The following is a 17,321-nucleotide window of genomic DNA, read 5'->3' as shown; positions in this document are numbered from 1 at the left end:
TTTGACACTTTCAATTTTGATAAGCCATATCATGATTCTTTAATTTAAATAAAATTTTTACGTAATCAAACAATATATATCAGCATAAACACGTCAGTTATATTTAACGCCGTTAGAGAACGCTTAACGATTAGGGTAAAATGTGTTCATTTTTACAAAAAAAAATATGATCCAATTGAGACAGTTGAAAAAATGACGACCCAACTAAGATTTTCATACAAAAATTAGGACCAAGGAAGAGTTTAAACCTTTAAAAATCATTAAACTTTTTGGACCATTGGATGAGAGCCGGCATGTTTGCCCCAAGAAAACCAGAAGATGTAAACGTACATAAAAGATTAAACATATAAACAATTGCTTAATTCGGTAAATACATACTATTCTTAGCACAGCTCAAAAGAGTTTATATGAAAAATAAGAACCACCTAAAATGGTACCACAGAATCGTTTCAAATGCTCTTCTTCCACATTGATGCTAAGCAGAATAACATAAGTAGTATTTTTAGTACAAGACTATTTGTGATAATCAAAACATTGTATTTTAATTACACTACAAATACACACGAACAACTCGAAGCAGCTTCACCTTCACTTTCGGTTACCACTTGATCCCTGAAACAATTCGTTGAGTTTGGCTTGGATATCCTCTGTTCCATACTTGATATACTTATCAGCATGCTTACCGATTTCTGGAACATTCTCAAACCTCGCTACAAAGTTTCCATAAGCAGGCAACAAGATTTTCTCAAGAGAAATTCTTATTTCTTCCCTGAGCTGTTCATCAAAAACAAACCAGGAAGATTGTTCCTTGCAAATATCATCAAACACTGTGTTAAACCACTTGAGCTTCTCCTTCATTGACTTTGCTAAGGCATTAGGGGGCAGTGAGACAGTACTATCCAGCTTCAGACTTCCCAATACCCTACTCCACGAGCTTCTTTGATAGTGCACATGGAATTGTCGAACTTTTGCAGCATGTTTTCTGATCCAATCATCTCCCAAGAGGGTTCCTAGTTCACTATCTTTGGCCTTTTGAACAATATACCTCCCATTATTCATCAAGAAAACATAGCTCAAAGCAGGGTCCTTGTAAATCTTCGACTTCGCTTCCAGATTGCTCTCTAACAGCTCCATAATCCAATCCATTTGCACTGATAGAGAAGATGAAGAGTGGACTCTGTCATCAAGCTTCGGGTACTCTTTCAACCCGTAGTCCTCAAAAACCTGCTCCAAGCTCTGCCGCGACCGGCACGCCGCACGGAGGTAGTTCATCACGTAGCGAGTTATCGGGTGCAGACCGCCACCGGGAACCGCCGTCTTCGCCGGATCTCGGCGAATTAAATTCTCCAGCTCCATAAAAATGCCCCTAATTGATTCCCCCAGCCTTTTCCAAATCGTAATCACTTCGTTCCTGAGCGAGACGCTGAATTGATCAGAAAACAGGGCTTCAAATTCGGGAATTAGGTCACGAAGCGTCTCGAACACGTCAAGGATTCTGAACAGCCGTTCCGGAGACCGGCTCCCTATCGCGACGGCGTCAGCGAAATTCAGCAACTGAATCGCGGATCCGCGACAAACCTCCATGAATGAAAAATCCGCGGCGGAGGCGAATCCGAAGAAGACGCGGTCACAGAGACGCCGCTCGCTTGGGAAGAGGATCTTGAGAGCGACGTTGGAGGCTTTAATCCATTTCTCAATTTCATCTTCAAGTTCCTGCCACGTCATCTTGTGGACGTCCTCGATGCTGAGCTTCTGTAACCCTAACCTCGACACGCTCTCCTCCAGGAACTCCCTCCGGCAACTGCTGTACACGTGCGAGCACTCCTTACCGAACCCCCCGGCCACCATTCGCTTCGCGATCTCGTGGAGGTCGTTGATCGTCCCCGCTGGCAGCGCGTCGATGACGATGTCGAAGTCCGTGACCGGCAGCGCCACCGGAATCTGCTCCTCATCTCCCCCGTTTCTCACTTCGTCTTCCTCCTCGTCCTCTTCCTCCGACTCGAACGGCATGTTTTCAGTCGATTCACCGTTGCGGTAGCTCCTAGTGAGGCCAAACGACTCACCGCCGCGCTCCATGAGCGTGCGGAACTCCTCCTCCAGGCGGAACATGGCGTGCTGGAGCATGTCCTCGGCCCGTACGAGGCACGCGGCGACGGCCTTGTCGGAGGCGAGGTGGTTCCACTCGGCAACGACAGCGACGAGCTCGTCCACGGCGTCAAGGAAGGCAGCGGCGTGGGCGGCGTTGGCCCAGATTGGACGGTCGGAGGAGACGTGGTGAGAGATCCGGTGGTCTAGGGATTTGAGGGAATGATCGAGTGCGGCGCAGGCTCTAGAATCCGCATCTGCGCCCTTTTCCGAAAGATTCTCTCTCGAGAACCTTCCATCGAAGTTGGACAATATTTGGAAAATGTCATCAGACATGGTGTTGTTGTGGCCCAGCGTCTTCGCTATGTGCCGCGCCACAGCAAGTAACTTCTCTTCTCCGTTTTCGGACATGTTGAAACCTACTTAGTTCATCACTTGCACTGCCAAGGGAACAAGAACCAAGAAGAGGATCAGAGAATTCTCAAATGACCTTTATACCCCCTTGTGAGACGCGGTTTGTTGAATAAGTGGGGACAAAAGTGGAAAATGGAAACAACGCGGATAGTTAGCAGAGAGCAGAGAAGAAGATAAAGTAGAGAGCGAACGTGGCTACCGGTTTCTTTCTTTGATTGATAGTTCTTGCAGGTAACTCTGCTTTTTCTATTGCTTCTTTTTATCTTTCTATTTCCTCGTTCAAAACTTCCTTGTTCCATTTTCCAGTCTTTTGACCTTTGACTTCACTTTTAATTGCGAAAACAGAAATATTAGGAACCTCTTTTCCTAGTATTTTTGTTTTAATTATTTATCTTCTTCGGAAGCAGCTGATCCAGAATCTTTTTGAATGATATGTTGTCGTTTTTTAGTATGTTTTAATCTATCCACCACACTTTTCAGAGTCGTTCAGTCGTTTTCAGTGCGAAATGCCTAGGGTGTTTCCAAAATGAAAATCAATAACAGTACGTTTGACCAGCAAGATGAGAATAATATGGAAACGATTTAATAAGGTATTAAAATAATCCCTGACTTTAAATTTTGAGTGATAATCTTAGATACGTGAAAAAATATATTGCTAATGAGGTGTATTCCGAAAAGGTAATAATAATCTTTATTCGTTGTTTAAATCTTGGTGACTTGTAGTTCACTCTAGGCGTATTTTTTTTTCTATTGTGACTGAAAAACATACCAATATCTTACTGCTAAGGATTACTTAAGAATTTCTTAGGGTTTGAATTAAATTAATCAAATATCTTACTCTACATATTAGAAAAACTTAACATATTCCTTGTTTAGTTTAGTTTACCTGGTCCAAACTGTTTGAGCCCTCTTTTCACGCTAAACAAGGCACGATTTGACTTTTGCAGATGCCCAAAAATGAACTATGAAATTAAAAGTAACGTGATGTTAGTTTTCATGTAAGTAGACGGGAGAGTACGGCCTCTATTGGTCGTTCTTTATATTTGAAAATTAGGTTTCTTTAAAATAAAGATTACAAACAAACTTAAGTTGTGTTTACAATATTAAACTTTGCTGTGAAAAATTGCAATCACATGACGATTTATGTGAAAATGTTGAAATTGTGTAGGTTAAAGACAACTTTATTTTAATTAATTAGATTTACATAATTAAACTCATGTAAGCAATACATGACTTTAATTAAAGATGTTGAAATTATGGAAAAATGATGTGATTTTTTTTTTTTAAATTAAAAACATTAGAGTTGTGGATGTGAATAACAACTTTAATATAATTATAGTTGAACTGAAATAGTCATTAGGATGAAAGAATTTCTTCAAATTCAACTTCTTTATTCATTCTGTTTAAAAGCAAAAATAAAAAATTGTATTGTTTAAAAACATTTTTTTGGATATTGAGAAAAGGTGTGTGGACAAAAGGCATGAAAAAAAGTTGGAATTTTGATTTGATAATTGAATAGAATGGAGGATATGACTTTTCTCATAATTTATGAAAAAAAGCCCGCCAATTATATATATTTTGTTAATTTTTGTTTTTAAATAGAATCATATAATCAGTTAAATAAGAAAGTAAATGGATTAAATGAAATATAATAACCTTATTTTTTATTCTAACATAATAAATAATTAAAATACATAGATGTAAATAGTGATTGAATATATTTTATTATATTTTGACAAAATGACTAATTAAAATAAAAACACAAATAATTAATAAAATTTAATTTAATTTAATTCAATATTTTGTTCAGATATATTTTATATTAAAACATAATAAAAAAACCAAAATAAATTATTGAAATGTTGAAGATTTATTTTAATTTATTTTTATTCTGAAATATAATATTTTTATTAGTCTTCATAATATTATTTTAAAAATTTAAAATTCGATTTGTCTTTAATTTAAATTTTCAAATAATTATTCTTTACCCAGCGAAAGTTTCAACTTTCTTTCGTGCTTTTATTTTTCACGCTAGTTTCCTATGTATGACAAAGTGTTTCTAAAACAATTATTTTTTTATGCCTTTAAAGAGAGTGAGTGAAGAAGTGTTGAATTTTCTTCAGTATTTGGACAATCTCATACTCTATATAACGATTTGAGTTTACTTTTATCATGTTTAGAAGAAATCGAATTATTTTTTCACGAATTTAATTTTATTAGATTTTTCATCTAAAATTTCATTGAAATCGTTATATGGTTGTTCAAGTGCATTTTTACATGTCAAAAGTCGTCGTGTTACAATATGATGAATGGAATCGTAATCAATAAGCATGATTTAATCTGGACGTAAGTTTTTCAAAAATACATTCATATACATAATTTTCAAATTTAATTGATCCGTAAAGAAACCTCTACTCATTTTCATTTATAAGATTTGCCTCTAATTGAGATGAAAAGAGGGGAAATGCAGAATATTTTAGAAGTATTACCAATTTACTTTTTTTTTTATTGTTCACAAATAGAGAAATTATATAGTTTGTTTGAAGAGTAAGTCATAATAGATTATATTCTACCATCAATTATGGTTTTATGTATTTTATTGAAAATATACTTTCTTTTATTGTGATTATTTATTTATGTCATCAATCTCCGGTGTTGCGCTTTTGTCAGCATTTGGTGTGTGAGAAAGGATTTATCACTAGTCCATGGAAACACAGCATAAACAAAATACCTATTTAATAGTAATTAAATTTGGTTTCAAATCTTTTAAATTTTAAATTTAACAGGATTATAGTAATTCAACTTGTACAAACTATTTAGTTGTTATATTTTGTTTCTTATTTAAATTAGAGAAACTTTTTTAGAAAGGGTTGAATCATTTAAATTTTGATTAAATGCAGCTGAATCAACTTCATTAATATTCCATCTAATTTTCTCTTTTAAACAAGACAGGTTATCTTTGAATCAAGAGTTTGAGTTTAATTTCCATAGAGAAAGGATAGATTTCCTTCTCAAAGGGAAATGGTGATGGATCTTTTCAAATCCTAAGAAAAGGAAATAATAATGCATGAAATGATGAAAATTGATACATGATCAAGCATGCTAACTGTGATTTTCTCAATTATGGGGTGCAGACATGCCATTTTTTTTTCTTTTTTCAAAATAAATTTTAAACTGTCATTGGTTTTTAAAGAGGATCGGAATGTCCTTGTAATATTGTGATACTTCATTTCTTTTGTCTCCACGGTGATTGGAGTAACATGGTTACCCAAAGTGAGAGGAATGCTTCCTGAGAGTTTGATAAACCATAGACATTTATGGATGTCAAACTTCTAAAAGTCTGCCTAACTTTCATGTGTACCAAAATACTTGTAATAATGAAGGTAAGTATTTGAAAAAGAAGCTCATTGCATAACAGAGCAGACTAATGACAGTTGACATAAATACAGAAAGTATCCATAGATAGGTTAAGTCTGTATACTAAATCTTCCAAAACTTAGGAATTATTTCCCTCTCTTCAGGCATAGAATTATGAAAATGTATCCAAACTTCAATTTGAACCAAGCCAATCTAAAATGTGGAAACAAAATAAAAAAGGAAACATATTTATGATTGTTTTGAAACATCAGTGGTATACAGAGCACAAATCCTTTGGAACTGAGATAATTAAGTTATTGTTCTCTAAATCTAACTCGCTTAATCATTCCTTCTCTTCCAGCAACAGATTCATCTACTCCCTTAAAAGAAACAATTTGTTGAGTCGATCTTGAACCTCAAACATTCCATACCTAATGTACTTATAAGCATGCTTCCCAACAAGTTGCTCAAATGTGCCAAGGAAACTTCCATAAGCTGGCAACAGCATGTTTTCTATGGATTTTATTACTTGTTCCCTTAGCTCCTCATCACAGACAGACCATGCAGACTGAATGTTGCATGTCTCATCAAAGTGTTCGTTGAACCAATAAAGGTTGTCTTTCATCAACTCGGCTACAACACTAGACTCTGGTTGATTGATGTCTACCCTCAAAAGGTCCACAATCTTATTCCATGAGCTTCTTAGATAGAGCTCAAGGTTTTCTTGGATCTTTCTTGTGTTTTTGTGGAGCCAGTCATCTCCAAAAGAAAGTCCCAGTCCATTCAGTTTTGTCTCTACTTCAATGAATCGCCGGTTGTTCATGATGAAAACATAACGCAAAGAAGGGTTTTTGTAATTTTTGGAGTTGGCTTCTAAACTGCTCTCTACAAGCTCTATCATCTTGTAATTACACACAGGTGAAATCATTTCATCTAAACCTAGTCTAAGTTTATTCTCCCTACTTTGGTGTAGAGATTTAATGTAGTACATCACTTCAAGCTTATTACCATTTTTTGACTTATCGTCCAAACTACTCTTTAACAGAATTCTCACTTTGTCTATGTACACAGATGCTGGAATCTTTCCCTCCTTTAAATCTTGGCTAAGTTTCCTAATTTCCCTATTTCTGTAAACCGAATAAGTATAGTACATCCCTTCAAGGGTAATAGGATGAATCCCGCCACCAGGAATGAGTGATACATTTTCCGAAGCTTCATAAATGCACAATCTCTGCCTTATCAGGAGCACTACAATATTTAAGAGTGTTGTAAATGATTCAAACTCTTGTATCAACTCCTGCAATGTGTTGCGCATGAAATGGCTCCAAGTTGCCAAGGCAAGGGCAGAGTTCAGCAGACTAGTAGCCAATTCCGTGCAAAGTTCCCTGAAATTAAACTCCCCATTGGGAATGGAGCGGCTAAAGACACGATTGAAGAGTCTTTTTTCATTGGGAAAGAGTATCCTCGCCGCTATATTCATAGCTTTTATCAGCCTCTCATTCTTCTCCGACTTGTTAATGTCCTCCCCGTTGAGCTCTTGATCCTGCAACCCTAATGCCCAGAGGCTCTCTTTCAGAAACTCCCTCCGACAATTACTGTAAACGTGCAAGCATTCCTCCTCAAATCGATCTGACACCATCTTCTCTACACTTTCACGAAGCTTGATGATCATTCCTGACGACAATGAATCCACCACCATGTTGTCGTCGCCATGCAATTCTGCCACTGAAATCTCCTCCTCATAAAGAACACTAGCTTTAAGGTATTTGTCTACATGCATGGAAATTGCTCTGATAACGTTCCCATTCTCCTTCTTAAGAGCCTCTATACAACCCATGAAGCATTCCTCGGTACCATAAATGTTTTCGGGAGGGCCACCACCAGAACCACCCTCTTGAGGTGAAATTACTAGAGAAGCACTACGCCTTGTTCCTCTTGAAGGCCAGACCATATCAATGACAGGATGAGGTTGTGAACTAGCCATAATGGTTCGGGTTGAATCCACTTGAGTAACACTATTACTGATTCCTTGTGGTTGTGAATGAGAACCAATTTCAACCACTACATGATCTTGGTATTGAAGTCCATGATACCCACTTCTTGGTTGAGGATCCAAATTGGAACGAAGAATGATGAGGGAATAACTGAAAGCTCCTCCAACAGTGACTAACCACGGTTTTATTTTCATGAGTTGTACGGTCAGAAGTCCACAGAAAAAATACAGGAGATCAACCTCAAATCCTAACTGACTCAGCCTAGACAAGCCTAGAGACATGATAGCAAAAGCAACACAAGAAAGCAGACTATAGGCATCTGCTTTCTGTTTCAGATCTTTATCAAGGAAAAAGGAGTATACAGAAGTGATAAGCAAAACAGAAAATGCTGTGTGAGCTTCCAAACAGCGAGAGTTGGAGTATTCCCATGTCTTTCCAAACAAGGTGGAAAGGGAAATTAAAAAACTGAAAATAATGTAAAGAAGTAACTTCCACCAGGTCCAATTTCCAAGTAAATGATTGAAAGAGGAGCTCAAAGCATAACAGATAAGGCCAACGATAGATGAAGCAAAACACACAAATCTCCATACCTTTGGCTGATGTAGCCACCTCCAAATTTTGATGAGCATGAGCACTGTGTTGTTTCTCAAGCAAGGTTTGCTTTATTTTTTTTGGATGGGGGTTTAATCCCTTTATTTTATTTTTTATTGTAGAAATTTCAAAGGAAGTAAGTGGGAAAGCTCCATCAATCTTCTACGTGTTGACTTAAAACTGGATTTTTCTTTTGCAATCAATGCTAGTTTTAACAATCCCCTCATGCGATCAGAAAAATAATAAAATCCTGAAAATGCATCAAACATAAATCCCCTTAATTCGATATATCAATACTCACCTGTCAGAAGAGTTCATTTTATTATTGCGTTCAAACGTGTCAAATAATTTAGGCTGTGCAAATCTAAAACATATAAATTAAAACCGAAGAATATAACTTAAATGTAAATCTAAGCTTTAAGCTGTGCAAATTTAAAACAGAGAAGTAAAATAATTATGTAGTTTTAAGCTTAAACATACAGTGGTAGTGTTGGCATGATTTGGAGATACAATTGTTCACTCGAGATAATCATGAAACATGATTTTTAATTATATATAGGTTCTTGTTTCGGTGTAGATGTTTTCCGGTGTATCTTTGTTGCTTTTAAATGTCTGGGATGCTCGCTTCTCCTCAATTGTTGTCGTTCACGCTCTTTCAGCTTGCATGCAAATGGAGGGGGAGGTACCTGCAAAGATACTCCGACGCTCAAGTCAGATGTGAGTTATGGAGCCTCAGCTCTCAAGAAAGTGATTATAATATCACCCTAGACTATTATCCAGAGTCTGTAGAACGTAGAGGGAACGTACCTGAACTTTTGCCCAGTCATTGTATTTATAAGCCAAATAAAAATAACCTTACCTAAAAATTTGGTTAGTTACTCATGAATATCTTAACCGCTTAAAATATCTAAGATATTTTATCTAATAAATATCTTACTATATAACATGCCCCCAAGTCCGAGTTAACCGTTCTGTTTTATGGACGTGGTAACTATAGGACTTATGAGTTTGAGGGAGGCTGTATTCGCTGTGTTAGGGAGCGTGTTTCCGGTCGTTGCTCATCTATGGACTGAACGGCGGGTTTTATGGGTTTTCTTTTTGCCCTAGACCGAGCAGTTGAACGTTTTAAACAAGGATGACCGAGCGGTTGAGTTCGAAGGACCAAAAAGATGCGAAGCCGAACGACAAAAAGCTGAAACGCTTAAGGCCGCGAACGGCTGAACGATTGAGTGTTTGAACACGTGAGGACATGTATGGCCGAGCGGTAGAGGCTGTATGGCCGAACGTCAGTGAGGCTGAATGCTGAAACGCTTGAGGCCACGGACGGCAGATGCCGGGTGGCCGAGTGTCAGTGAGGCCGAATTCTGTACGCTTGAGGCCACGGAAAGCCAAACGATTAAGGCCTAAGGGTTGAGGCCAAGCGGCCGAACGTCAGTGAGACCGAATGACCGAACGGTTGAGGCCGAATGTCCGAACACTAGAGCGCTCGTGGCCATGGATGGTCGAGCGGTTGAAGCCAAAGGGCGAATACCTTTGAGGCCGAACGACCGAATGCTTTAAAATTTGATGTTCTTGGGCGAACATAAGGTAGGCTAGGGGATGGTCCCCTAGGTTTGATGTTCTGGGTGTTCTAGGGCGAACATCTACCAGAGGGAGTGTATCCCTTTATTCAATGCACCTGGGTGTTCTAGGGCAAACATCTACCAGGTCTCGGAGTGTTTTCCTGGTTTTGAGTGCTTCAGCATGGACGACTCTCTAGTGTTCGCTTTTGTATGCAAGATGTGCTTATCTGCACTGTAGAACGAGAAAAAGAGTAGCCAAACAAATCAATGCATTTACAAGATTTAGAAAATTAATATAAAAAATAGATTATGATATAAGGCCGATCGGTTGATAGATTAAGATCGCTCGGTCTTCGGTTGATTGTCTCTTGTGACCTGTAAGATACATAATATCAAACATATAGGTTAGACCGTTCGATCGAGATTTAAGTCGAGCGGCCGATCGTCAGTGAGGTCGAATGGCCGAACATCAGTGGGGCCGAATGACCGAATGCTGGAACACTTGAGGCCATGGATGACCGAGCGGTTGAGGTTGAAGGACCAAAAACCTGCGAAGCTGAACGGTCGAATGCTTGAACACTTGAGGCCAAGGATGACCGAGCGGTTGAGGTCGAAGGACCAAAAAGATGCGAGGCCGAACGGCCAAAAGCTGGAACGCTTGAGGCCGTGAAGGCCGAACGATTAACGATTGAATGTTTGAATACGTGAGGCCATGTATGGCCGAGCGCTAGAGGTTGTGTGGCCGAACATCAGTGAGGCCGAATACTGGAACGCTTGAGGCCACGGATGGCCGAGCGGTAGAGGCCGAGTGGTCGAATGTCAGTGAGGCCGAATGCTGGACGCTTGAGGCCACGGAAAGCCGAACGATTGAGGCCGAACGATTGAGGCCGAGCGGCCGAACGTCAGTGAAGCCGAATGGCCGAACATCAGTGGGGTCGAATGACCGAATGCTGGAGCGCTCGTGGCCATGGATGGTCGAGCGGTTGAAGACAAAGTGCGGATACCTTTGAGGCCGAACGACCGAATGTTTGAAAATTTGAGGCCATGAATGGCCTGGTGGTTGAGGTCGAAGGACCGAAAACCTGCGAGGCCGAACAGCCAAATGCTGGAACGCTTGAGGCCGCGAAGGCCGAACGAATGGAGGGTGAGTTGACGAACACCCACCAGGTTCCATAATAGGTAGATTGCCTTTATACTAGCGTGCGCTAGGTGTTCTTGGGTGAACGTAACCTAGACTAAAGGATGATCCCCTAGATTTAATTTTTTGGGTGGCTCCCGCCTTGCCATTGGTGTGCCCGATTGGGTTAATTAATGAAGGCATGGGTATCAATTTCGACCGGATCTGGTGGGACCCTGTTAAAACACTTACAAATGGTAAAGACCGACGAACGAATGATATCGCATGCTACGGATCGGTCACTTGGTGGCAGACGAACGCTTTCTCACGAGCTGAAGCAGACCGAGCGGCTTCGTCTCTAGGGGGCATTAGAAGCTGGTGAAAACCGGACGATTACCTCTTGGCTGAGGGCTGAAGCGCTGGGAAGGGCCGAACGGGCTCTCTCGTCGTCAAGTCCTGGTTGTAGTATTCATCCTCTCTCTCTTCGCTCTCCAAGTCAGGGGGTCGTGTACCTTTCGCTCTTCATTAAGGGCTTTAATGAGTCATTAGTATTTAACCGTGTAGTGGACTTAGTGAGGGACGGTCGTGACGGCCGGTCAGAAGGGTGACCGGCCAAGGATGTCAATCCTGGGTGGGCAGCCACTCGGTTCTGCCGATCGGTCACGATGGAGCGCCGCACGTTCTTGATGGTCGACCTGTATGGGCGATCTTTAGAGGATGACAGGATCATTTTGTCTTGGACTCTGTCGATCGCTGTTAGGATGATCGCTATTGAGGCGATTGACGTGTGCCCGACGAATGCCTCCATGGCATTATCTTTCACGATGACAGGATCGTCCTGTCTTGGAGGTTGACGACCGCTTACTGACGACTGTCGATCGCTGTTATTACGATCGCTATTGAGGGCGATTGACGTGTGCCCGACGAATGCCTCAATGGAATTATCTTTCACGATGATAGGATCGTCCTGTCTTGGAGGTTGACGACCGCTTACTGACGATCGCTTGTTATGTACTCGTTAATACAGGGCCTGCATATTATTACTAGCCAACCGGATGAAGGCGACCTTGGAAGACCGCTCGTTCTTCTGTTATTCAAAGGTCAGTCCTAGCTTGGACATTCGTTCTTGATGGTCGACCTGGATGGACGACCTTGGAGGTTCGTTCGGTCTATGTGTCGGACGGATCGGAAGGTACAGTATCTAACCCTTAAAAATAGAGTTCAGACCAAGGTGATGGAGGTGTTAGTTGACGCGTTCACAGTGGATGGCGGTGACATCGAGTTTGCACAAGACGCGTGAGAAATGATTTCGTGAATCACTGTCACGGAAGTTGAGTGCGACACCAGCGGCAGAATTGCTTGCCGTAGGGGTTGCCATTGTAAATGCGGAAACCGTGGTTATTGGCGAAGATGCAAACCTGGGCGCGGCGGATGACACGAAGACTGTACTAGACGATGCTGGAGGGTGACGTGAGGCTGGACCGAACGGCGCATGGATGCCGTGAGTGCTGCGGAAGACGCGGAGGATGGGTCGGACAATGCGGCGGACTTGGAGGCGCCGAAAGGGTTTGTCTCTGGGTGACAACCGTCTTCTCCATAGGCAATGGGGATGCGACTGATAAGGGCATCCAGGGTATTTCCTCAAACTGGAGACTAACTTTCCTTATGAGCTCTGTTTTGGTCACCGAGGAGGTACCAGGGTGACTTGAAATGCTGAGAAGCATCATGAACTTGTTGATGAAACTTCATGTAGAGATGATGACTTTTTTGCTGTAGTTTTTGCCTTGCTATAGATTCTTGATGTTGATCCGAAATAATGATGTCGAGACCGAGCGCTCGTCTTGGCTCCTTGCAGTATCAATGAGATGACGCTCGGCCCCACGGTGGGCGCCAAAATGTTTCGGTGTAGATGTTTTCTGGTGTATCTTTGTTGCTTCTAAATGTCTGGGATGCTCGCTTCTCCTCAATTGTTGTTGTTCGCGCTCTTTCAGCTTGCATGCCAACGGAGGGGGAGGTATATGCGAAGATACTCCGACGCTCAAGTTAGATGTGAGTTATGGAGCCTCAGCTCTCAAGAAAGTGATTATAATATCACCCTAGACTATTATCTAGAGTGTGTAGAACGTAGAGGGAACGTACTTGAACTTTTGCCCTGTCATTGTATTTATAAGCCAAATAAAAATAACCTTACCTAAAAATTTGGTTAGTTACTCATGAATATCTTAACCGTTAAAATATCTAAGATATTTTATCTAATAAATATCTTACTATATAACAGTTCTTAACAATAACAATAAGAAATATAGGACGGAAAAAAACACTTTTATTAACACATTCTATACACAGTTTAACAGTATTATGGATTGTTAAGAGAGTTACACTGAACAAACTTTAAACGTTGACGACTTCTCAATAGATTTTATGTCTTTAAAACCATCTTAATGTAACGAGTTTAAACTCAGATGTTCAAAATGAATACTTATATATTCGAACAACAATATTCCACACGATATTAAAAAAATTGTATTCTAAATCAACGCAAGCGCTTGGGTCTCTTCCACTTGTGTTTCAGATACAGATTCTTATTCTTCGTCACAACAAACAGATTGCCGACTCGATCTAGGACGTCAAACATTCCATACTTAATATAATTATAACTGTGTTTGCCAAGAAAATTCTGCAACCTTCCAATGAAATTTCCATATGCTGGCAACAACATGTTTTCTATGGATTTTACAATATGTTTTCTTAACTCTTCATCAAACACAAACCAAGTAGACTGAACATTGCATATATCGTCAAAGTGTTCATTGAACGAATTTATCCTGTCTTTCAGTAACCCAACCGCAACACTTGTCTCTGATTCACAGATATCAAACTTCAGAAAGTCCACAATCTTATTCCACGAGCTTCTCATATAAAGTTCAAGGTTTTGCTGGAATTTTGTTTCGATTTTCCGGAGCCAATCATGACTGAAAATAGGAACCAACCCATAGAATTCTGCTTCCAGTTCTATGAAACTCAAATTGTTCATGATGAAAACATATCCTAGAGAAGGATTATGGTAATTTTTGGACTCCACTTCCAAAATTCTGTCTATCAGGGCTGTTGCTATTATCCTGGCCACATTCCCAGACAGTGAAAGCTTTTCCTCCTTATCAAACATGGTGTATTCTTCTAATACTTGCCTAGATTTATTATCCCTGTATGCAAACAGAACGAATTTTGTACATCAATTCACATATATTAAGATGAAGCTCACCACCCTCATAATATGTAAAATTTTCACACTCCAGAATAGTTGCCAAGTGATTGGCAATGCGAATCAAACAAATATTCAATTCTCTACAAACCACAGTGAAAGCATAATCCCCAGCGGAAGAGACTCCTTTAAAGACGCGATCACAGAGTGTCCTTTCATTGGGAAGGAGTACACTATCAACTACATACAAAACCTTTGTTAACCAACTCTGAATCTTCTCCATCTCATCAATGTCCTCCATGCAAAGCTCTTGCGTTTGCAACCAAAAAGTCCATAAACACTTTTTCAGAAACTCCCTTCGGCAAGTATAGTATGCTCTGCAACAATCCTCCTCAAACCCTTCAGCCACTATCAGCGACACGGCTTCGTGAAGGTCGTTGATGATTCCAGCAGGCAATGCATCAACCACCAAGTTGATGTCAGCATGGAGTTCCACCGTTGGAATCTTCTTGACCACATTAGCTTTAAGGTATCCATCTACATGCTTTGAAATTGTGCTGATAAGGGTCTCATTCTCCTTCTCAAGCACCTCTATACATTCCATGAATCGTGCCATTATACTTTTTTTACTGACATTTTTGCCTTGAGTGAATCCTGAATCCTCATCTCCTTCAGAGACAACAACGTCTTGCGGCATGACGAGGGAATTACCGACAATGGGAATAGTTTGAGGTGAAACAACTTGTGAAAAATTGCGGCTTGTTCCTTGAGAGTGTGAAAAAATTTCAATGACTACGTCATCATTGACATGGAGTCCAACATACCCAGTTCTGGCTGAAGCATCCAACGCTGAATGCAAAATGATGAGGGAATAACTGAAACTCCCTCCCACAATTACCAACCATAATTTTATTTTCATGAGTTGTACTCTCAGAAATCCACTGAAAAAATATAGAAGATCGACCTCAAATTCAAAGTGACTGAGTCTTGACAAGCCTAGTGACATGGTAGCAAATGCAGCATACGAAACCAGACTATATGTGTTAGGTTCCTAAGTATTCAACCTAACTAAGCTCACTCACAAACACACAGAACAACCCAAAAGATGAATGAAAGAACAATATTATTGATCAAAACTGGGTCTATACAAAGAATAGGCTGGGAGCATAACCCCTTCAACAAGGTTCTCTGAACCTGTTCTATACAACAATTCTCAACCTCTTCCTCTATTACACAGAGGCTATTTGTACAACATGTTCCCACCCCCTCATAACTGTTAAGACAATTATGTTATTACACTTTTTCCCTCCTTCTGTAATCTGATCAGGGTTTATCAATACTCACCGCTCCATGTTCAACCTTGTCCTCAAGGTTGAATTCTGGAAATTGATCACGTATGGTCACGACGTCTTCCCATGTTGCTCCATCCCGACCCCCTTCCTTCCATTCAATCAATACTTGTGGGACTTCCTCGTTTCCTTGTCTGTTGTGCCTCCTCTCTAACACTCTAATAGGCCAATAAGACGGTCCTTCCCCGTTAAATCCTCGAACAACTCCTTTTCCACACTATTATCCCCTACCGCATTCTTCAACTATGAGGCGTGGAAAACGGGATCAATGCGAGCTGTGTCGGGTAGCTGAAGCCTGTAAGCTACTTCTCTCACTCTCAACTCTACTAGGAAAGGTCCATAGTATCTCGCCGCCAATTTTGGGTGCAGTCTCGACAGCATGGATGTTTGTCGATGAGGTCGAATTTTTAGATACACCTAGTCTCCCACCTTAATATCTGCCACCCTCCGTTTTTTATTAGCTTGCTGCACCATTAGTTCTTGTGCTCACATAAAGTGGAATTTCAACTGTTTTAAGGCCTCATCGCGTGTCTGCAATTCCTGGACTACGGTCTCCACTGCTGTTTCACCCGGAATAAACATGTGCAATGAGGGAGGTGATCTCCCATAGACTACCTCGAAGGGTGTACACTTTGCAGCCCCTTGAAAACTGGTATTGTACCAATATTCTGCCCAAGGCAAAACATAACTTCATCCCTTGGGTTGCTCCGAACAAAAGCACCGTAAGTACCCCTCCAATACCCGATTCAACACCTCCATCTGGCCATCTGATTCTGGGTGGTAAGAGTTACTCATCTACAGCTGAGTGCCTTGCTTCTTAAACAATTCCTTCCAAAAAATACTCAAAAAGAGAGGATCCCGGTCACTCACAATCGAAGCCGGTACACCATGTAATCTTACTACCTCTTTAACGAACACTTCGGCGATCGTGCGAGCCGAATACAGATGCTTTAAAGGCACGAAATGACCATATTTGCTGAGGCGATCCACCACCACTAACACTGCATCAAACCCATTCGACTTTGGCAGCTTAACTATGAAATCCATGCTGACTTCTTCCCATATAGCATTTAGAATGGGTAGGGGTTGTAGGAGCCCTTGGGGGGATGAAGCAAGGTACTTATGTTGCTGACAAATCAAATAGCCCGCCACATAATCAGTCACTATTTTTTTCATTCCCACCCTGTAAAGAGATTGAGCCACCCTCCTATAAGTCCTATACACGCCAGAATGTCCCCCAGTTTGTGTCATATTGAACCGATAACACCAATCTTCCCTTGTAATGCAGCCTTTAATTTTCCATAATGAAGGGTGGGTGTGAATTTGGGTTCTCCTTAATCTCCTCCATTATCTTCCTTAAGTGCACATCCTCTTCTACCTCCTTTATCACCTTTTCACACTGCTACCAATAGGGTCTAGACACTACCCTCAATTTCCTTCCCCCGGCTCCTCTATTCTCCTGGATAAGGCATCCGCCACTCTATTTGTGTTCCCGGCCTTGTAAACTATTTCGAAGTCATATCCAAGCAATTTGGCAAGCCAATTCTGTTGATTTTGGGTTGTAATTCGTTGTTCCAACAAGTACCTCCGACTCTTTTGGTCTGTGTAAACTATAAACCGCTCGCCTAGCAAGTAAGGGCGCCGATGTTG

At 40.7% G+C, this 17,321-nt stretch overlaps 2 protein-coding genes and 1 pseudogene across 2 annotated transcripts; all 3 read right to left on the bottom strand.

The window, feature by feature from the left end:
* Nucleotides 1-319: 319 nt before the first annotated feature.
* EXO70B1 (exocyst subunit exo70 family protein B1) lies at nt 320-2,808 on the bottom strand. Its single transcript, XM_047307869.2, has one exon. The coding sequence runs from the start codon at nt 2,494-2,496 to the stop codon at nt 589-591; it is 1,908 nt and encodes a 635-aa protein (XP_047163825.1). The 5' UTR covers nt 2,497-2,808; the 3' UTR covers nt 320-588.
* Nucleotides 2,809-6,088: 3,280 nt separating this feature from the next.
* Nucleotides 6,089-8,580, bottom strand: LOC124833388 (exocyst complex component EXO70B1-like). The gene has a single exon (XM_047307864.2). The coding sequence runs from the start codon at nt 8,477-8,479 to the stop codon at nt 6,230-6,232; it is 2,250 nt and encodes a 749-aa protein (XP_047163820.1). The 5' UTR covers nt 8,480-8,580; the 3' UTR covers nt 6,089-6,229.
* A 5,073-nt stretch (nt 8,581-13,653) lies between these two features.
* LOC124833390 (exocyst complex component EXO70B1-like) lies at nt 13,654-16,922 on the bottom strand (annotated as a pseudogene).
* Nucleotides 16,923-17,321: the final 399 nt, after the last annotated feature.

The sequence above is a fragment of the Vigna umbellata genome, chromosome 1 (assembly GCF_029865625.1).
Source record: "Vigna umbellata cultivar VRB3 chromosome 1, Vumbellata_1.0, whole genome shotgun sequence".
Classification (NCBI taxonomy): Eukaryota; Viridiplantae; Streptophyta; class Magnoliopsida; order Fabales; family Fabaceae; genus Vigna; species Vigna umbellata.
This window is presented reverse-complemented; position numbering and strand designations above follow the sequence as displayed.